This window comes from Boleophthalmus pectinirostris, unplaced genomic scaffold (assembly GCF_026225935.1).
Source record: "Boleophthalmus pectinirostris isolate CB_2022bp ecotype Guang Dong unplaced genomic scaffold, ASM2622593v1 HiC_scaffold_11, whole genome shotgun sequence".
Taxonomy (NCBI): domain Eukaryota; kingdom Metazoa; phylum Chordata; class Actinopteri; order Gobiiformes; family Gobiidae; genus Boleophthalmus; species Boleophthalmus pectinirostris.
The window spans coordinates 16,565,129-16,587,997 of NW_026570994.1; the positions used below are offsets into that span (position 1 = coordinate 16,565,129).

Sequence of the window (22,869 nt, forward strand, 5' to 3'; positions counted from 1 at the left end):
GCAGTAATAATTCTCACTCTGTTCTTTTAATTGTTATCCTTTATTTTTTACTTGATCTAAAGAAAGATTAATATGACTAATATCTACCTACACTTATGGTTATATATATATTTTAATGGACTTTTACCTTTTGCAGAAGAGCTCCTAAAGTGCTGACTCCGTGTGTGTGGAGCAGAGTCTCCTGGTTTATGGGATGTCTTTGGAGAAAATGTTTCAGGACCAACAGAAAAGTGGCCACCAAGTTCTTCTCCAGTCTTGACTCTGTGAAAGAAAATTATAATTAACAAAAAAAAAAAAGAATGGGAATCTTTCAAATGCCAATGTTTCTCCAATTATGGCTCGCAAGACAACAGACTCATTAGAGCTACTCATCACTTTCCTAACTAATACCTAGCTCGCAATGAGTTTATTGGCGTGTTTTAGAACTTTCAGAGACTAGAGATGTAATTCTAACAAAGCACACAGTAGTCTCATTTTGATGCTAAGAGCTGCTTTTGCAATATATCTGTACTATGGCAAAACCAATTTTACTTTATTACATGAAAGAAAATGCGGTACAGCCCTTTCAAGACCATAATTGCAGTAGTATTTAAAACCTGAAGCTCGGGTGGACGGCAGAATGACCCAGTCCCCCTCGGCAGGTGTGGAGACGTCTGGAGTGATGAAGTCTGAAGACCCGGAGCCGGGATCTGAGGTCTGTGGATCCGGAGTGACCAGGGCCAACTGCTCCAGAACGGGAAACAGCACCGGGAGACCGCCCACACAGTTTATCACATCCTGACAAAACGCAGATGCAGACAAATCGGAACATGTGAAGGTTATGCACTGACATCATTTTATTCGCGTCATGCATGCTTTTATTTTGTCACATCTGGACTAATGCGATGCGCTTTACACTGGAATAACCCAACGCTGACGGCAGAACAGATTTAAAGATTTTATTGTTTGTTTTGAAAGCTTTGAACGTACTGGCCCCACAATACATCTCTGACCTCATTCAAATTTTTATTGTTTATTTTGTTAATATAATGTGCTATAAAAATAAAGTGGACTGGATATTCGAGAAATACTTGCCTCGAAAAACTGCTACAAGTGGCACTGAGGCAGAACTATGAGCAGCTTAACAGACAAAATGCTTTGCTTTTTTGACCTCCATTTTGTCCGTGTTGTGTTGTTTTCGCCCACAATAATTATTTATTCAACACTCAGACTCAGAAACATGTTATTTAAAAAGCGAAAGGTTCAGTTCAAATGTATGATCACAAAGTCTGTATCAGTGATGAATGCGAGTGTTGCTCTGTGTTATGTCCCTGTTTACTTCATTTTCTTGTTTTAGATGTCAGGTACAGACTAAATATTTTGCAGAGTTGTAGACTTTTATCTTTGTTTTCAGACTGCAGGAGCACTTTCACAGTTTTTGGAGAAAATTTCATTACTCACCACTGACCCTGAAATAACATTGCCTATATATAATTCACTAATACAGTTCCAAAGTGTCATTCAAATGTCATCTGCACAGTGCTGGAAGAAATACACAATTTTGTTACTTAAGTAAAAGCACAGATACTAATTATCTCTATTAGACTTTGATGAGTGACTTACAAGTCTAGACAGATCAGTCAAGTGCCTGCCACAGTGCATTTCAGTGATGAAGGAGCTCATTGGTCCTCCATCATTTTAAACAAATTTTCAGTGCTTTGCTCATTAATTCTGCAGAAATGTTTTTCAGCCCCTTTGGATATTTAAAAAAATGTTTTCTTTTTCTATTTTCGTTGTAAGTAGTCCTATTTATTTTAACCCTGATGGACCATGGGTGTCTCTGATTGGCTAAACTATCTGTCAATTATGCACATCTGAACTCCGCTTTGACCAGACTCACATCTTTGTAAAGTATTGGAGCAGTGTATATTCTGGATCGCAGGCAGGTTTTTAGAGTCTTTATTGCTCAGTCTGGAGTCATTTGCATACCTTAATATCCCAGTTGACCACTTTGTTCCCAGTCAGACGACCGTGCAGTGTGTTGGGCGAAAGATCCAGACAGATGGGGCTCTTACATGCCTGGAGAGAGTATAGGGTAAATATAAAACTTGCTTCCAAAGTCACTGTAATAAAGTAATCGAAATTACAGTCAAACCATTAAAAACTTAAAGGAATTCTTACATATTGCAAATGCATATAAATATTTATAAATCAAGATTGAGATTATACCTTTATTAGTAAAATTAAAGGTGCATTGTGTAACATATCCATAGAAACAAAAAGGTGACGGACCTCACGAAAATGTTTATGTAATATGTCAAATTGTAAAACTGTTTATCAATGGGTTTCAAAATTATTTAAAACAAAAACATTATATCTTTTGAATGGTTAAAAGTTCTCAAAATGTAAATCTTTAATAACACAAAGCTAAAACACATGAATAGCTTCTAATATGTTGTGCCCTAATATAAAGAGTTACCATGACGATCGATTTACCTTTGGCGAATAGTAAAGCAGTAGTTTAGTTGTAAGGTCCCCAATTTCAGATTCCTGGGCTTTGAGTGGAGATATGCAGTTAGGACCTGGAAGGAATAAAACATAATTATAAACCGCTGAACTAATTAATAACGTGAATTTTCAAACATGTTTTTTCTTATAAACCCTCTCTACATGATCCTGGTGTTTTTATTTCACCATATTATTTCACTTCATTTGACTGGAACCAAATGCTACAGGTGACGTCACACTCCCTTAGTCCATTTCTTTATACAGTTTACGAGCCTAAAACATAAATTGCAAATCTAATCGCTAAATTGCAAATCTAATCGCTGTGCTTGTCAGAAAATTGCAATTTGATATTTTTCCCAAATCATTCATCCTTGAAGATCCTCTTTCCACTTTAAACTGTTATAATTTCGATACCTCATCAGAAACATACTTGGAGTTGTATTATGTTTCATTCACAGAAAACCCTTTAATACTAAATAAAGCCCTTTAATACTAACCCGCACTGCAGATGGCTTTAATGTGATTTGGCTGCAGAGGCTCATGAAACACCATCACGCTCCCCAGTTGCCCCTGTAGTGAGGTTGGACTGCCCCACTCGCTGTCCTGTGTCCCAGCCGAGATCAGTTTGGTCACAGACTCAGGTTTGCCCCCGAGCAAACCGCCCCAGGTGTGCGGAGACAGGATGCCCCCCAGAGAGGAGCGCGTGGTGGGGGTGGAGGCGGAGGAGAAGGGCGGGTCTGGGATCTGGGAGGGAGGGGGCGTGGTGGTCCGGTGTCCCGCTGAACCGATGCAACAGGAAGTGAAAGGCTGTTGATGAAACAAAACAATATTAAACTTTTTCTCAGTTATAGACCTTTTTTCACAACGGCTTAATGCTTTTCTATGGCGAAATATCTGTGGAAATGGCTCGCGTACTTTCCACCAGGTTCATAAATCTGCCCCATCATCAAATCTTCATCTAATAACCACAACTTTATCCACAACTATCAAGATAAGAAAGACGAAGACTAGCATTAGTGAACTACTCCTGAGCAAAACTAACATTATGGTCATGAATAAAACATAAGTAATAAGTAATTCGTTAATAAGTAACTCAGACTGTTTCTAGAATTGAAATAAAAAATCGATTTCATGACGTAGATATTGGATAGATAGAGATTTGTGCAGTTCGAATGCTACAGATGTTCACAGATCACATGTCTCGCATTTAAACTGCACAAATCTCTCTGTCTATGCTAATATCTACATAATGAAATCGATTTTTAATTTTAATTCTTGAATCAGTCTGAGTGAACAAGTTAATTATCTTTTATTCATGACTATAATGTTAGTTTTGATCAGTATTTCACTAAAGCGTTGTCGTTGTTCGGCTTTACATTTTCCTCTTTCTTACCTCGATATTTGTGGATAAATTCTTCATGGACAGAATTTGTCCTTTGCCGACCTTGTTGGATGAAGATTTGGTGATGAGTTTTATGAAGCTGGTGGAAAATATACGAAACATTTCCACAGATATTTTGCCATAGAAAACCATTAACTGGGAGTGACGTTAACCCTACATCGCGGCACTTCCGGTCGTTGTGAAAAAGGTTTATTGGTGGCTTTTAGATTCTATAATGTGAGGATGCCAAACTCCCAGATGGGGACAAGAGTCAGGTTTCCCAAAGGATTACATTGTGCTTTGTCATGAAATTCTGTCTAAAAGGTAGATTTTGGTGTGAATTATTACAGTCATAATCCCAAGAATTCAAGTAAAAAACCTATAAATTCATGTTGTTTCCGCTGAAATGAATCATGGCATATGTAGTTCCCGATGTTTATTAGCTATTGCTACTATAAAAAATGCATTTAAGCAAAGAAACTTGTTATTTGATATATTGTGACACCCCAGGGTATTATTGTGAGACTTTTGACGATACGATATCATGATATTTCGGTTATTGTTACATCCCTATAACTGACCTATAGAAAGTTGTGATCTGAAAAATAGCAATATTATGTTTCTATTACTGTTCAATCACCTTTTAACCAATTTTAAAAAAATGTATGTCTTTCTAACAATCGTTCGTGACCTTTATTTGACAACTGTAAAATATTTTATGACTTTCTATTGCAATATTCTGTTGTAAATCTGTATTCTGTATAGCTTGGGTTATAGAAATGATATTTTTACTAGATTTGTATGCATGAAAATTGTGTCATTGCTCACCAAATATAATTAATATACATATTCTATTATAGTTGAACGGTACATGCCATAACCACTTTTAAACTATCCATGAACTTATTTTATAACAACGAACGATACATTTGATAATATTGTACTTACTATGGAGATTGCAGATCATATTATATAAAATTTTAATCAAAGCAATACATAGATTCAGTTCCTACCTCAGTCATGGTGGGATACTTGAGCGGCGCAGACAGTTTTTGTTGTCCATCCACGTAAATGTAAACCAGACTCTGTCCAAACGGCCTCTTTCCGGGTACATGCACCACACCAATACTGTGCTGTAGACAGAACAATAAGTATGGTAAATAATAACACTTTAGTTGAAGGTCTACTCTAGAGAAGGTCCTTTGCCTGATTTTTTCCGATGTATTTGAGCTCACTTTGTATTGCCCCAGTACAGATATATTGTATAAGCAGCTCTTGACATCAAAATAACTCTTCTGTGTACCGTCTGCATCTAATTATGAAGAGTTTTATTGGTTGAAAATCAGGAAGTCGGTGTTAGCATGCTGGTTGTTGTGAGCATTTTACCGTCACACCAAAACTGTGGTCTCGTCTGATCTGTGAGAGTTGTTAAAAGTGCTTATAAACTCATTGTGGTGAATAATTAGGATGGTCTGAACGCGTAAGGTAAGTGAGGAATAACTTTGGACCACTGCAAACTGTTTAAAATGAACTAATTTTGTTTTTTACATTTTTTAAACTGTATGCAAGTCCTGTAAATCAAGTACAGCACCTTTAATAATGCTATTTGTAGTATAATTTTCCTTTTATGACTGCTACAAAAATTGACCTTTCGCATTTTGAATCTTGTTTTGTAGAAAATATGTGGGAAAAGCACTTGAAAAGGTCAGTGCACGATTCACTGACAACACAATACGGCTTATAATATTAAAGGGCCCATATTTCACACTATTTTCTGACCTCTGTTATAATGTTTTTCCTCATCACAGACGTACCTGGAGATGTGTTTTGTTTCATTCACACATATTTAATAATGTGTTAAAGCTCACAACATTCAATTTTGCTTAATACAGGACCTTTAAATGTATCTACTGTATAAACAAATCCTTTCCTTACCCATAGCGAGTCACAGAAGCAGTAGTCAGGAAGCATCACAGTCACATACTCCTTTTTGGTGCAGACGGCCACCACCAGGACCCCCGCTGCCGAGATGAAGGCCTCAAACCCAGTGCCCCCCGCGGAGAAGAAACTACAAACGAGAAAAATCAGCCTGTGATATGCATAATGACGCACAGTATAACATTTCATTTGAATAATAGTCCACTTGGCCCTGCATAGTTATATTTAAATGTTTATGAGAGAGATGTAATGCACAAAAGTGTGAACGAATAGACGAGATTGTTTTTGGACTATGGGAAAGAAATTTAAACCATCATAGTCTTCTTTAATAATGGGAAACACACACATTGTGGTCTAATGGTGCTTTAAAATTTCATGTACGCCAGGAAAAATACGTTTTTGGCCTAGAAATTGTTAAAATTACTGCTTCGGGGCAGTTACATGCATAGTGACTTTCATATTAGCCCACTTTAGAGCCCATTTATGACACACCTATTTAAAAATTAAAAACATATTCAAGAACATTTATTTATTCAAATGATCATTCAAGCTGTGCATGACCTCAAGCATAATAATCATTTAAGCATAAGAGTAATTTAAAGAGGCATTTTAAGCTTTTTTCTGATTTATATTATAATAACAAACATGCCTAGAGGTGTGTTTAGTTTTTTTCCCAATGTTTAACATACAAACCCTGCAGATTTAGGCTTCTGAGAGTTCATCTCTCAGACAAAAAACACTCTGTTCCAACTTGTGATGTCATGTGGTCATACAGGATGTGCATTAGGGTTGGGTGGTAATACGGTATTACATTATCCCGCAGTATCAAAAAGTAGCAACGGTATCAGTTTCATTACCATCATTAAAAAAATCTGCAGCACATAAGGACTTAATATAATATTAGAATTTATTGATATCTACATTTGTTTGCTCAGCACAAATGAATATGTGGTTGTAGTTTTAATATAATGCTATCACGATTTAAAACTAACAGTGTCTATAGTGTTTCTTTTAACTGCGTGGGGAGATGACATTTGATTAGTTTTGTTCCGTTGTCACGTGACGCTCATAAGGGAGACAAGACAGTAAATCCGGTTTTACAGAAACGAAACTTGAAACCACATTTAATTTGCATAAACAATAAAGCTCTGATAAAAACAGCTCAGGACACGACTCAGTGGATTATATGTGTTTTTTCTGTCACAGAGGATGTGCGGCTGATGGTGAGTCTGTTCTGTGAGTGTATTGTGATGGGAGTTGGTTCAGGTGAAACTTTTCAGAGATTATAAGTCTGCAGGTGATAAATATAGACCGTATAGAGCCGTATGCCGCTTCGCAGCTTGCCAAAGTCATACTAAAACATTTTGGTAATACGGGAATACCGCATACCTCGGTAAAATCCTGAGAAGGTTTAGCGGTATCAAAATTTGGATACCGTCCAGCCCTAATGTGCAGCACTATAGTTTTAAACTCTATACATTTTCACCACTCTCATTTCAATTATTTCAGCCTTGGATTGCCAATCTCTATTAATTCTTATTAATTTTTCATGACATCACAAAGTGGAACAGAGCATTTTGAGCTTTGGAGATATAGACAGACTAATAATGCAGGCTTACATGTGGGAATGAAACAAAACACAACACAACTTATGTTTTTGAACAAAAGCTAAATTTTACATAATATAAGACCTTTAAAACCAATATCTTACCTGTAGAGCTGTTTCCGCTTGTCTTTACTGGTGGGTCCGAGTTGCTCCTGGTCCAGAGAAAGCCAGGCCAGAAAACTGAACGCAGACCCGGGCCACCTCTGCACCGTTGGCACCGAAATCCCGGCCATAGCGTGGGACAAATCGAAATACTGCATTGCACTTTCCAACCCCTGCTTCCGTACCATGGTCAGAAGAGCTTTCAGCGCTGGTCCTACATACGGATGTGCTTGCGTTGAGTCTGGCGGTCGTAAAAGCCTTAAAAACTCCAATAGTTCGTGTGTACTTAGAGACTGAGACCCCAAAGACCCCAGTAGTCCCAGTAAACTCTCGCCGCATGATCTGTGTAGTCTCTGGTGGCGTTTGAGAGCAGATAGAGCGCGTTTGACCATGGAGGCGTTGACACAGGTGGCTCGGGTTTGGCGGTTTAAGCAGCTGAGGCGTCTGACCCAATCGGCGGTGAAGAGCTGGAGTTCACAAGAGTCGAGTTCGGGAAGCCACTGGACGAGGAGGAGGAGAGGGTCCACGTTACTGATGCCCAAGAGACCGACTGAAGTGTGCTCTCCTTCCACCGCCTGGAAAAACAAGACAGGGAGGTTTAAAGAAGAGGTTATTTCCTTTGTAAAGTAATTTTCCGTAAATGTATGACTGTTAAAGGTCCTAAAGTATGCAAAATATGTAAATAAACAGCATCTTTACCATGTTCATGAGCTCTTTGAGGAGGTGGCGTGACGGCTGCCCCAGAGAGATCAGGATTTCAAATAAATGATTATAGCCTATCCTCTCCTTGAACACCTCCTGGAAATAAACACATGGAAGAAGTCAGTTTACCAGACAAGTAGTATCTTCACACTTTGGTCCTGGTTTGAGTCCAGTTTATTAGTCCTAATGTAGACTTGGTTTGGAGCTGTTTTAGTCCTGGTTTAGGCCTGGTCTAGTCCAAGTTAGGTTCAGGTTTAGTCCCAGTTTTGATGCAGCCATAGTCTTTATAGGTGGAGTTCACGCTTGTTCTAGTAGACTTGGTATTGGTTGTGTTTTAGTCCTGTTTTAGTCCTGTCTTTGGTCTGTTTCATTCTCGTTTTAGTTCTGTCTTTGTCCTGTCTTAGTCTTGTTTTAGTCCTGTCTTAGTCCTGTTTTAGTCCTGTCTTAGTCCAGTCTTAGTCCTGTCTTAGTCCTGTCTTAGCCCTGTCTTAGCCCTGTCTTAGCCCTGTCTTAGCCCTGTCTTAGTCCTGTCTTAGTCCTGTCTTAGCCCTGTCTTAGCCCTGTCTTAGCCCTGTCTTAGCCCTGTCTTAGTCCTGTCTTAGTCCTGTCTTAGTCCTGTCTTAGTCCTGTCTTAGTCCTGTCTTAGTACTGTCTTAGTCCTGTCTTAGTACTGTCTTAGTACTGTCTTAGTACTGTCTTAGTACTGTCTTAGTACTGTTTGAGTAGTTTTAAAACTGTTTTAGACTTGGATTAGTCCTGTCTTAGTCCTGTTTTAGTCCTGTCTTAGTCCTGTCTTAGTCCTGTCTTAGTCCTGTCTTAGTCCTGTCTTAGTACTGTCTTAGTACTGTCTTAGTACTGTCTTAGTACTGTCTTAGTACTGTCTTAGTACTGTCTTAGTACTGTCTTAGTACTGTTTGAGTAGTTTTAAAACTGTTTTAGACTTGGATTAGTCCTGTCTTAGTCCTGTTTTAGTCCTGTCTTAGTCCTGTCTTAGTGCTGTCTTAGTCCTGGTTTAGTCCTGGTTTAGTCCTAGTTTAGTCTTGATTTAATTTAGTGGCCATTTCGGTTTGTCAAAGCATGATCTCCTCAGATCTCAGAAGCTAAGCAGGAACGGGCCTGGTTAGTACTTGGATGGAAGACAGCTGGGAATAACAGGTGCCACAGTGGGGCAGTAACTGGATGACCTGTCGTTATGTCCTTTGGCAGCCTTGCTTACGTCAGACAAAGAATAATGCACTGTAGAGCGTCTCTGGGTGTCTTGAAAGGCACTATATAAATCTAATGATTACTTACTATGATTACTAATCCTCTTCTAGCCCGGGTTTAGCCCTGACTTAGTCCTGGTTTAGTTTACATATGGTCCATGGCAGCTTTCAGACTTATCCTGGTTTGATCCTGTTTTAGTCCTGGTTTGATCTTAGATTAGTCCTTGCTTAGTCCTGGTTTAGTCCCAATAAGTCCTTGTTTAGTCCTGGTTTTGGTGTGTGCGTCTCCTCTTATTTTACCTTTGCGGCTGGTGATTTGTGCATTACTGTCGTTAACGCCTTAATAGTTGCAACCGCGAGTGAGTCCAGTCTTCCCTGAAACACCTGTAAAATGACTGTAGTTAGAGACTTACACAACTGTTCTCTTGTGTTTTACAGCTGCAATGGATTATGGGTAAAGACAAAAGAACACAAGGCAAATCTCCATGTTACAGTAATGTGCATGCTGCATTATAAAGGTCTCATTAATGGACCACAATACAACATGCAGCACACATATTATACATACAAACTTTTGATTCAATTAGTGAAACAAAGTAGTTGTGTTTCCATAAATATTGTAATATTTTTACAGTTTAAGATTAGACAATTTTTTAGCTAAAAGAACATGTCGAATTTGAGTTTGATATACAGTTTATCAGTTTAATTCGGTATACATTGAAGTATACCGAATTTTAGGTTAAAGGGTCTGTACCTGATATTTCCCATGTATTTAAGCTAAATATATCTTGCTCCACAACAGCTATATTGTATAAGCAGCTCTTGAGGTCAAAATATGCTTGCTATATACTGTCTGCATCTAATTATTAAGTGTTTCAAATCAGGATGTGCACTATTAGCATGTGAGCTCTACAGTCATGGCTCTGTTTTTCTGCTGTTATTGTTGTTTTGTTGTTTGTTTTTAAGACAGTAAAACTAAGGTACAGCACCTTCAAGTAATTTTAAAAGTATATAATATGCTGATTTAGACCTGTTTAAGTCACAAATGATTTCTAGTTTTACTTTTATGTACATTAAAAGTAGGGATGTGACCATAACCGAAATACTGTGATACTGTATTGTCAATAATATTGTGGACCATCACAATATATCGAATTACAAGTCTCTTTGCTTAAATTAAGAGTTATGGTGCAGAAATAGCTAAAAAAAAACAGAGGGAACTACATAGACCATGATCCTTTGCTCCATTTCAGTGCAGACTAAATGAAGAAATAACAGTTTTAAGCAATTTTAAGTCTTAGTTCTTTGGATTAAGTCTTGTCACGGCATTTTAAGAGGAAAAAGCTGTTCAATTTTGTTAGCCTCCACAAAATATCACAATAAATATCGTACCGTGAGATGTATATTGTGAAAATATCATGCCGAGAGAGTTGGATATTGTTACATCCCTAATCGTGAGCTTTCCCACGATATTGCAATAAATATTGTAACGTGAGGTTCATACCGTGACGATATCATATCATGAGACTTGAATATCGTTACACCCCTAATTAAAAGGTGCTGTACCAGATTTGTACTGTCTTAAAAATCAGAAAAACAGAACTAGTTCATTTTAAACAGTTTGCTTATTCCTCACTTACCTTTCGCATTCAGAGCATCCTAATTATTCACCACGATGAGTTTATAAATGCTTTCCACAACTTTCAGAGGCCAGAGCAGAGTTTTACTATGATAAAGCTAACAATAACTAGCATACTAATGTGCACTTCCTGATTATGCTTTATAATTACATGCAGACAGAACACAGCTGACTTATTCTGACCTCAAGAGCTGCTTATATAATATATTTGGACTGGGGAAAGACAAAATTTGCTTAAATACATGGGTAAAAATCAGGTACAGGAGCGTTAATATGTATTGATAAAAATCTGTAAATGACAAAACATTTTTACACATTTCTTGTACAAATCACTATTAATGGAAGCACAACTATTGAGTAAATAAATAATCAGCTCTTTGTCGGTGGAACTTCCTGTTACAGATACTTTTGTCTTTCTACTTCAGTTTTAAAACCGTCCTGTTATAATGAACAGCAACTGAAGCAGGAAGGAACATAAAAAAAAAAAAAAACAATTCACAAAACAGAGCAAACTCCCCTTCGACAACCAACATTCAGATTTCAAAGCATGCAACCTTTGAAACACAAATCTCTTTCCAGCCAAGTCCTGTATGTGCTGTAGTTATGTAATATATTTTAGGATTTCAAGTTATTTTAATCATGAATTTAAGTGGTCTTGGACGAGCTGGAGAGGGACTTTGGAGTAAAAAAACACAAACGAATACCGAACGGCAATAATCACAACAAAATCTGGTTAACTTTGCCAAGATAACACACCAGAACATTGTGATAGCATTCCAATGGGGCCCACTATACCGCAGACAACCAGGACAAAATGGAGGAGGAGAGGGAGAGAGGACAAAGCAAATATAAATAAATGAAAATTAATGAAATCACTCCACAGCCAGATGAGAATAGTGTTGGAAAAGGTTTGGTATAATGACAAAATGAGTTTAAATCTGGATTGTTTACATTTTTTGGCATATTTTTGGGCAATGGTCCAAGTAATTTTATTTCTGTAATAATATAGGCTTATTTTAAAGGTTCAATATTGTGCCATTTTCTGATCTATGCTGTAATGTTTCCTCATCACAGACGTACCTGGAGTTGTGTTTTTTTGTTTCATTCACACATGTTTAACACACAAACTCTGGATATTTAGGATGAGTTCTTCTCAAACACGTGACTTAAACTGCGATGTGGGTCTTTTGCGCCGCATATGGACTGAACCAGGACTGAACCAGGTTTGGAACCAGAACCAGAACCAGAACCAGACCGGGACCAGGACCAGGACTGAGACCAGGACTGAGACCGGAACTGAGACCAGGAACAGGACCAGGACTGAGTCCGGGACTGAGACCAGGAACAGGACCAGGACTGATACCCGAACTGAGACCGGGACTGAAGCAAGGACCAGCCCAGGACCAGACCAATACCAGACCGGGACTGAGATCGGGACTGAGTCCTGGTATAGTCCTGGTTTAGTCCTGGTTTAGGCCTGGTTTAGGCCTGGTTTAGTCCTGGTTTAGACCTGATACGGTCCTGGTTCAGTCCTGGTTCAGTCTGTATGTGGCGCAAAAGTCTGGCATCGCAGTTTAAGTCACGTAAACAGGAAACAAATCGTTATCCGTTTTTTCATTTTGGTTGTAGAGACAAATAATGAAGAAAACATTCGTTTTTTTATTTTCTTATTTTTGGTTTTACTTTAAAAAAATGAATGAACAAATGATACACGGATTCTTACAGCTCACAAGAGTCAGTTGTTGTAACATAGATCCTTTCAAAACTGCAGCCATTGTGATTTGCCAATTGCGTCCATTCAAACTGTGATTAAGATTTGATTGCATTTAATCGTGCAGCCCTACTCGCCTCTTTACAAAAAACAGTATTTATTTAAACTTTAAACTGCCCAGACTGGTCCTATATCAGGTCATCGCATCTCTCCCTATATTAAGTTACACAGGGCTAAATGAACATACTACAGGTGGTTGTCTGATTCAGAGCTGTTCACCTGCTTCACTCTGAATGCATCAATGGGAGGATAATAATGTGTGTCTTTAGAATAGAAAATGAAAGCATGTACACAATGAAGGTGACACATAGCCTTTTCAACCCAGCTTAAATGGGACAGAAAGGGCAGGTCTGTTAAATAAAGGCCTGGAAACAGATGTAAACGAATAAATATTACATCAAACAGTAAATAATAACTGGGAATAGTACTTTATAGCCTGCATTTATATTAAAATATATTGAATTAATTAAAAGGTACAGTATGTAACTCTCTGCAAGACTCCATGGAAGTAGAAAGTTAAAACCATACTTTTTTTTTAAGTCTATATTGTGGACAATTACAGCCAAAGGAACAAAATTTCCATGGAAAGAAGCAGGAGATTTTAGAAGTAAGAGTCAGGTTTGTGGAGATGCAAGCCCGCTCACAGTAAGGACACATGATTTTCTATGTTTTTCAGTGTATTATTTCAGTATATTTTTGGCTAAAATAAATAGATAATACTGGAAATAAATATCAAGTATTATCTATCTAAAATGTCTGGGTTTGTTTTTATTCATTTATTTAAAAATTTACAAGAATATTAAATCTAAAATCTAACTAAAGTCTGCCCAAAATTCTGTAGGAAACACTATAAAATGGCTCATTTCTCTACCACCCTTGTAAAGTATAAAATGCAACAGACATTTAAATATATCAATACGTAGTTTAATCCAACTTTATTATTTTTTGACACTTATTTTGAATGTATTATTGCCATTTATATTTTGCCCTTTGTTATTATAATATATTGTGATGTGTGAGCTACTGTCCAAAGTATTAAGTTTGTCTAAGTCTAAGTCTAAGTTGTAGGGATGGGATAAGATCTCGTGCCACAACATTTCGTGAGACAAAACTCCCACAAGTTCGTACACGAGAAGAGACAAATTATCTTGTGAGATTTTTTTTTTGGATAAGACAAAAAAGGGTCACATGTTGGTGAGTTACATCTCTTACGGTTCCAAAAAGCAGTGCTAGGATGGAAACAAAAATATGAAATCAAATAAAAAATTGTGAGGCCAAAACTCAAAACTAAATCATGAAATGTATATATTAGAAATTATGTGAAAATCTCGTCTTGTCTCATTCTCGTGGATCCAATCTCGAATCTCGTCCCATCCAGAGAAACTTGCATAGTCTTCCAATCCACCTTTTGCTACTTATTTTGAATTCATTTTTACCTATTATATTTTTGATCTTTCCACTTTGAGCTGCTGTCCAAATAATGAAGTTTGTAGGTCTAATTTGCATATTCTCCCAATCCAGTTAATATTTTTTACACAAACATCTCGTCAGGCTGTGGAGTGATTAAAGGGAGGGCGTTGGGGTGTTCGGCAGCAGTAGGTGACAGGCGGTGAAGTGTGGATGAACGTTAAAATAATTAAATAAAACTTAAAAATAACCAAAGCGAATGGTATCTCCTGGGGCTGTACCTGGGTGTCCCTCTCTCCTGACAGTAACATGGTGTTCGTTATATCTTTCTGGTCCTTGTCGGCGGTGGTGCTCCTAGCATTTATGAGCTAATACACAATACATAATACAGGCAAAATGTCAACAAAGCAAGAGGAGGAAGGCCTGTCACGATAACAAAGGAAATACAAATGACAAACCATAATATGAAGACTAATCTATCCCACTGACACAAAAATGAAAAGAGCAGATTTAAAGGCAATCCATATATCATTCGATTGTTCATTTTTCAAAATAAAACCAAAAATAAGAAAACAAAAAAGCAACTATTTTCTTCATTATTTGTCTCCAAAACCAAAATGAAAAAAAGGATAACGATTCGCTTTTTCGTTTTTTCAGTTTTCGATTTTGTGTTTAAATGAATAATGGAAAAAACGGATAATGGTCGTTTCCGGTTTTCCGTGACCTAAACTGCGATGCCGGACTTTTGCACCGCATATGAACTGAGTCAGGACTAAACCAGGACTGATGCCAGGACTAAAACAGGACTAAACCGGTCTCAGTCCTAGTCTGGTTCGGGTCTCAGTCCCGGTCTGGTTCTGGTATCAGTCCTGGTCTGGTCCCGGTCTCAGTCCTGATCATCTGACAGTCTACGTGGGTACACCTCCGGGCCCATCCCGACACTCAGTACTGGTTTAGTCCTGGTTTAGTCCTGGTTTAGACCTGGTTTAGACCTGGTTTAGACCTGGTTTAGTCCTGGTTAAGTCCTGGTTCAGTCCGTATGTTCATTTTGGTTTTTGAGACAGATAATGAAGAAAATAGTTGTTTTTTTCGTTTTCTTATTTTTGGTTTTATTTTGAAAAACAAATGAACGAATGATACACAGATTAAAGGCGCACTGTGTAACTTTTCTGGTAAGAGTCCAGCGCCTGGTTGTGTCCATGAAGATGCTCGGGAGATTGCTTTTCCTGGAATGTATCACAGTATGGAATTAAACTTGCTTATTATGTTGTATATTATTATGTTTTTTTGTTGTTTTTTTTTACAATAAAACAACAAAATATGCATTCTACTGTAAGTGGGCTCACCTCTCCACAAATCAGACCTGTAAATTGGCCTGGTGCTTGTCTCCATGGAAATAAAAGTTTAATATCATACTGTGAAAAATTCCAAGAAAACCAATAACATCTCCACTCGAAAAGTTACACAGTGAGTGCACTGTTAAATGCTTTTCTCCATGGAGAGGTTATTGCTTTGTCTGGAATGTTTCACAGTGTGGTATTAAACGTTTCTATCTTCAAGGAGACCAAACCAGACCAAGTTAGAGGTCAGGTCTGTGGACAGGCGACGCCGCTCACAGCCAGAATGCCTGTTTTTCTGGGTATTTTTGAGCTTTAAAACCACCTGTAATTGAGTAAACGTAAGGTAGAGCTGTTTAATGTCATACTGGGGAACATTTCATACAGACGGACCAAACAAAAAGTTACATAGTGCAGCTTTAAACCACAAAAACTATTCTAAATGTACAATATTGTTAAAAAATCATGAGCTGCAATAAATAAACAGCAGAATAAAACACTTTAGTACTTAGTTTGTATCTGTAATGATGAGAATAGATGGACAGAAGTTATTAATTCAACCTTTTATGGCTTAAAGGTACACTGTGTAACTTTTCTGGTGGAGGGTCTGCCATCTGCTTGTCTCCACGGTGATCTTATGGCATTGCCTGGGATGTTAGACAGTATGGCATTAAAATAAACATACTGTATCTTGCATTTATTCATTTACAATAGTTTTTATTCACTAAAACTACAACTATTTCTGTAAGCAAGTCCACTTTTCCACAGATCTGACATGTGGCCTGCTTGTCTCCATGGAGATGAGTTAAACTAAATGCCATAGTGTAGAACATTTCAGGAAAAAAACAACAAGGCAGACCTTCTACCAGAAAAGTTATACCGTACACTTTTAAATCTTATTTCATAGCCAAAAATAAAAAATACAAAATCTCCCAGTAGAGCAAAGAAAAAACACAGACTATAAATATTGATTATCGCTATAGTAATTATCGTGACAGGCCTAAGAGGTGGTTCAGACAGTGTTACAGGGAGAGGGTTAAGGATTAGCCGTAGGGGGCGGTGCAGGGGGAGTATGTCTGTGTAAGTGTAGGAAGAGGAGGAGGAGGAGAGGTGAGAGGTTAAAGGTCACATTAAGCCAGTTAGATATTAGGGTTGCTGTGAAGACGTGAAACCAGTGGGCCAAGCCTGTGTGACATGCAAAAGTAAAAATAATGCATTTTTTACACCTAAAATAACATCAGAATTCCTCTATTTTTATAATAAGCTAAATATATGAAGACTTATAACCTGGCTTATCTGTTACCTAGCAACCATATTGTAAACAAGGGCGAAGTCATCTAAATTAGACTAGGAAAAATAAATGATAGCACCTTTACTTTACTAAATGAAGGTTTAAGCTGCCAGAGAAATGTCTTCCCTTTCACTGGTATGAAATCTAAGGAAAAGCTTGGTACAATAAACACATTAGAATTAAATTAACCTGGAAGTTGTTTTTATGTAAGAAAGGAAATGGTCCAAGCTTGTGATCTTGATAATATTATACTATTATATAATGTTGTAATATAGGCTTCTTTTTCATTTTTGGATCATAAAAATAGCAGTTACTTACTCCATATCTTACACTGGTACAAACTGCAAAAATAGCTGTCAATATACATATATATATATATATATATATATATATATATATATATATATATATATATATATATATATATATCTATATATATCTATATATATATATATATATATATATATATATATATATATATATATATATATATATATAATCCGTGTATCATTTGTTTATTTGTTTTTCAATATAAAACTAAAAATAAGAAAACAAAAAAACAAGTATTTTTTGTCTCCAAAACCAAAATGAAAAAACGGATAACGATTCGTTTTTTTTTAGTTTTCAATTTTGTGTTTAAACGAATAATGGAAAAAACGGATAACAGCTATTTCCCGTTTCCGTGACTTAAACTGCGATGCCGGACTGAACCAGGACTAAACCAGGATTAAACCAGGACTAAAAAAGGACTAAACCAGGACTAAACCGTTTTCAGTCCTGGTCTGGTCCCAGTCCCGGCCTCAGTCCCGGCCTCAGTCCCGGCCTCAGTCCCGGCCTCAGTCCCGGTCTAAGTCCCGGTCTCAGTCCTGGTCTCAGTCCTGGTCTCAGTCCCGGTCTCAGTCCTGGTCTCAGTCCCGGTCTGGCCTCAGACTTGGTCTAAAACAGGTCTAAAACAAGTCTGAACCAGGACTAAACCAGTACTGAGTGTCAGACGGGCCCAGAGGTGCGCCCACATAGACTGTCAGATGATCAGGACTGAGACCGGGACTGAGAACAGGACCAGACCAGGACTGAGACCTGTTTAGTCCTGTTTTAGTCCTGGGATCAGTCCTGTTTCAGTCCATATGCAGCGCAAAAGTCCGGCATCGCAGTTTAAGTCACGGAAACGAGAAACGTCCGTTATCCGTTTTTTCCATTATTCATTTAAACACAAAATCGAAAACTGAAAAAGCGAATCGTTATCTGTTTTTTCATTTTGATTTTGGAGACAAATAATGAAGAAAATTTTTGTTTTGTCGTTTTCTTATTTTTGGTTTTATTTTGAAAAATGAATGAATGATACACAGATTGGGAAGACTTGGCATTTAGCTTTTCCTGTTTCCTATTACAAATATAAAAAGATAGGGGGCTAGGCAAATATTTCCTCTGTTGATGGATAGAGAGATTTGTTTTAGAAAGCAGCTCTACTCCTTCTATCACTTTTTTCCTTTCTTTTTTCCCCAAACTGCCACTTAAACCGATGTAAAACTATGATAAATACTGACCACAGCTACAATCCCACCAAACCAAGTAATAATTAGAAATACATAAAACTTGTCATATGATATTTTAAGTTGTAAATCTAGAGAGTCGGGAGTAGATTTATTTTACCTTGCTGTTTTGTAGGAGTCTGGTGAGATGCTCAAAGCAGTTACTGTTGAGGAAGATGGCCTGTAGAACGGGACGATCCGAGCACAGGAACATGTCTCTGATAGTGTCTGTGAGAAAAATACAAACAGATATGAATATTAGGGACGTGACAATAACCAAAATATCGTGATATCGTATCGTCAAATGTCAAAAGGACTGTCACAATATATCGAATTACAAGTTCCTTTGCTTAAGTGCATGGTTTTATAGTAGAAACAGCTCATAAACATTGGAAACTACATATCCCATGATTCATTTCTGCACAGACAACATGAAGAAATATGTTTTTTATTTGAATTTTTGGGATTATAACAGAAATAAATCACACCAAAATCTTGTCAAAGTATTTTAAAAGCAAAAAAAGTGTCCCATCTACAATATAATAAAATAATTTCCCCAAAAAGTACGACTTATTTATGTTTTTTTCTTCTTTATTGCACTTTTTTTGGCTGATGCGACTTATACCCCGGAGCGACTTATAGTCCTAAAAATACTCTATTAGGTTGTCAGTTTATATTTCAGTCTTTTTGTCAGTTCTTCTGGACGTGTTTTAATATGTAAACTGTGAACAGAATCCTATCATTAAAACATACAAACATACAAATATAAACACAATACTTGTCAGAACTTGCCCTTATACACAGCCATTGATAACAGGTTTCAGTCACTTCACCTTTTAGCGGTTGTATGTTTAACTTTTTCTCTATATGATTCACTGTTTTTATCTTTGCCGTATTATTTTTATGTATTATTATTATTTGCCTGATTTTTGCCAAGTACATACCTAACATATGAACTTGAAGTGCTACAAATCTGCTCTCCCAGTGTCTCCCCAGCGTTGGTAGTTTTCCCTTCCCCTGTTTTTGCTGCTGCTGCTGTTTCGAAGCCACAACTGCAGCCGGATCCGAATTTAGCAACTTGAAATAATTCTCCAAAACGGACGCGATCTCCACTTGGCGCTGATCCGAGCTGGACGCTAGGAGGCGCTGTACCACCTCCCGCAGACAGCCCAGAGTCAGCAGGGCCTTTCGGTCCGGTGCCTCGCTGTCCCAGTCCTCGCCTTCGTCCGTGGGGCAGCTGCCGAGCGAGCAGTCCCCCAGCACGCGCATCAGGACCTCCATAGTGGCTGGGGAGATGGCGAGCAGTGCGTTTCTCTATAAGACAAATATGAGATTTAAGGTTTAAGCAAATGCAGAAGAATACAAAAAATAAATAGATAATAAAAATAATTCTACACTAACTAGTCAAAAGTTTGGACACACTTCTTCCAGTTAATATTTTGTAATGTCTTTATTTTCTTGACCATTTACCATAGACTCTATATCACGCTGGGGGTGTTCTACATGTATCTCTATGGTGAAATGTTTTGAAGGTACCATGGTGACACAATACACACATGAGCGAACACTGTCAAAGAAGTTTTAAGATCATATGGATTTAAACATCACATTTCCAGGAGCCTGTGATCAGTGAGAGTTCAAGTTTTGTTTTGTTTTGTCATTTTAGCTTTTTTCTATCAGACAAATAAGAGACCTTCACTAGAAACATTTTGATAATTTCAGTCCTTGAATTGCCAATCTCTACTGAGCAAAAGGTAAATGTAGCTGTTAACTTGAAAACTACCGCTTCATGACATCACAAGGTGGAAGAGAGCATTTTGAGCTTTGGAGAAGTGACTAAAAATAAAGGATTACTCAAGCATGTGTGAATGAAACAAGCACAACTCCGAGGATATCTTTAATGAGCGAACAGCATTATAACATGGCTTAAGGCTCACAAGAGTTAATTTTGTGTAATATAGGACCTTTAATGTTTCTTCTTTATTTTCATGGTCATTTACAATGGAATGAGGGAGTCTGGGTGACATCAAACTCCCTCATTCCATTGTAAATGGCCATTATAAGTGGCCGATTTGGAGCCAAATTCCATATTTGCCGTCAACCAAACCTGTTGCTAACTGATTTACAATTAGAAAGTAGAACACATTAAGAAATACTTCATTTGAATGTGTTCACATTTTGACAGGTAATGTGTATGAGTAAAATGAACTTGGGTATTTTTGACTATTTTTTATGTTGTTTTTTTTTACAAGCCAATTTATCTGCCATTTTTTAACCAAAATAGTCAAGGCAAGATCCATATTTTGAGTTTAATTCATTCTGACTAATGTCCTTTTTGCATTGTCGTTTTATTTTGGTGATTTGATCAAAAAGTGGACGGATGTTTTGTTCTCCCTTTTGTACCATTTCATCTGACATCCCTCTTTTAAGTGTTGAAAGGCACTTTCCTATGATCCGTCTCACCCTCATTTCCATGTTTATTTTTGATCTGAGGCCGGATCCTAAAATAAACAGTCTGAGTCAATCAAACTTTGAAGTTATAAAAAATGCCCCAAGACTGATTCGAAAATGTGGTCTGTCTCACAACATTTTCAAACCCCAAATTACCATGAAATATATAATAGTTAAGCTTTCTAATTTGTTATTTTCCAACAAATAAGGCCAAGGAAAGTGTTATCAGGTGTTACACAACTGGTAAACGGCCCATATTAAACTATCTTCAATCTGTTATAATGTTGTTGCTTCATCACAAACAGACCTGGAGTTGGTTCTTTGTTTCATGTTTAACACACAAACCTAAATATTTAAGAGTTTTATATTTATATTTAAGAGTGCTTCTCTCAAACAGAAAATTTTAGTTCCATCTTGTGTTGTCATATGATCATACAGGAAGTGTCAGGTATGTTTATATCATGGCTTAAAGCTCACAACTGTCAATTTTTTGGAATATAAAACCTTTAAAAATATATAATTTTGTGGTAAACTCTGAAAATTGCTATCCGACAATTTACTGACATCAAAGAACAATGAAGCTTGCCCCTTTTTTTTGTTACCTTTATTATCTAAATATTATTATAATTATTTTATATTCTCTAATTGACAAATATTGTATACTGACACCTTTATATCTCTAATACATAAATATTAGGTTTCTTACAAGGAGGAAGAGAGTAACCAGTAGGGATGTGCAAAAATATCGAAATATCAAAATATTGTCTCGTTTACTGTGACGATACAGTATCAATATCATGGGGTACTGTATCGATATATTGCCAAGAGTATTTTTTGGTATATTTTACAAAATTATTTTGTTACAGCGCAACAGTTTTGTTGTTTGTTTAGAAGAAGAAATGCGACACATTTGACATTTTCAATGTTTTGAGGATTAAAATGTTTGTGTTTCATATTCACTTTGCACAAGAAGTGGTTTAACAAACACTTTTTGTACCACAGCCATGATTAGACTTTATTTTTTATTGAACCATATCGAATTGATTTTAAATATATCGTATCAAATTGAAAGTTCACTGTATCGAGATATGTATAGTATCGTATTGGCAACTTCTTAATAATACCCAGCCTTAGTAACCAGACATTTGAGCCACTTATTTTTGTTGCCTTTTTCTTGCATAAACTGAACGAACTTAACCTATATTCTTACCTGATCTCCTGCTACTATGGCCCCAAAGAGGTGAAGCAAACAGCACTTTAAACTCTCCTTCAGATGCTCACTCTCCTGGAAGCACTCTGTAACAGGAACACAGGCCATAACATAAACACCGAGATGCACTGAGAGGATCTGGAGGTGCGGTGTTATCTATGTAAACAAAGCAGGAAAACAAAATACAGCCACACCTATTCAGTGGATTATGATACTAAAGACTCTGTACGGTCTTAAAAAGTGAAAAACAGAACTATTTTAAAAGGTTTGCAGTGGTCCAAAGTTATTCCTCACTTACCTTATGCGTTCAGAGCATCCTAATTAATCACCATGATGAGTTTATAAGCACTTTTCACAACTAGGTCACGATAATTACTATATTGACTTACTGTTCAATACATGACAAATGGAACAATAATTTTGGAGGGTCAATATTTATCACGGGAAGTTTCTGTAGGGAAGTTTTTGTTATTTTTCTGTTCTACAATTAGGTGACGGTTGAATAAATAACTAAAAATACTCATTATAGACACAAACTAACTACTAATGTGTTTTATTCTTTTATTTATTTATTGCAGACTGTGTTTTATTATTATTTATTGTCTATATTTTCTTCAGCAATATGTAGCACTTCCAAATTTCTTATCAAGACATACCTATTAAAGCCAACAACTGGGATGCTAACGTGCACTTCCTGAACATCAGACAACAAAATGCTTACTAATTAGATGCAGACAACACTATTATAGTCCATTCCAGCTCTAGTAAACAATAGTGCTTAATTTTTACAAGACAAGAGACAAGATTTTGACA

The 22,869-nt window shown here is 37.0% G+C and overlaps 1 protein-coding gene across 1 annotated transcript in view; it reads right to left on the reverse strand.

Annotated features, from left to right (window-relative positions):
- nbeal1 (neurobeachin-like 1) overlaps window positions 1–22,869 on the reverse strand; it is a 90,826-nt gene that overhangs the window by 37,289 nt on the left and 30,668 nt on the right. The window contains exons 9-22 of the mRNA XM_020939080.2: window positions 22,057–22,142; window positions 19,340–19,709; window positions 18,517–18,623; window positions 14,520–14,606; window positions 9,722–9,805; window positions 8,214–8,312; window positions 7,518–8,089; window positions 5,804–5,936; window positions 4,882–5,001; window positions 2,985–3,294; window positions 2,476–2,561; window positions 1,969–2,058; window positions 597–777; window positions 128–261 (exon numbers count right to left, since the gene is read on the reverse strand). Coding sequence (XP_020794739.2) covers window positions 128–261; window positions 597–777; window positions 1,969–2,058; window positions 2,476–2,561; window positions 2,985–3,294; window positions 4,882–5,001; window positions 5,804–5,936; window positions 7,518–8,089; window positions 8,214–8,312; window positions 9,722–9,805; window positions 14,520–14,606; window positions 18,517–18,623; window positions 19,340–19,709; window positions 22,057–22,142 — 2,459 coding nt within the window. The remainder of the gene's footprint in view (window positions 1–127; window positions 262–596; window positions 778–1,968; window positions 2,059–2,475; window positions 2,562–2,984; window positions 3,295–4,881; window positions 5,002–5,803; window positions 5,937–7,517; window positions 8,090–8,213; window positions 8,313–9,721; window positions 9,806–14,519; window positions 14,607–18,516; window positions 18,624–19,339; window positions 19,710–22,056; window positions 22,143–22,869) is intronic.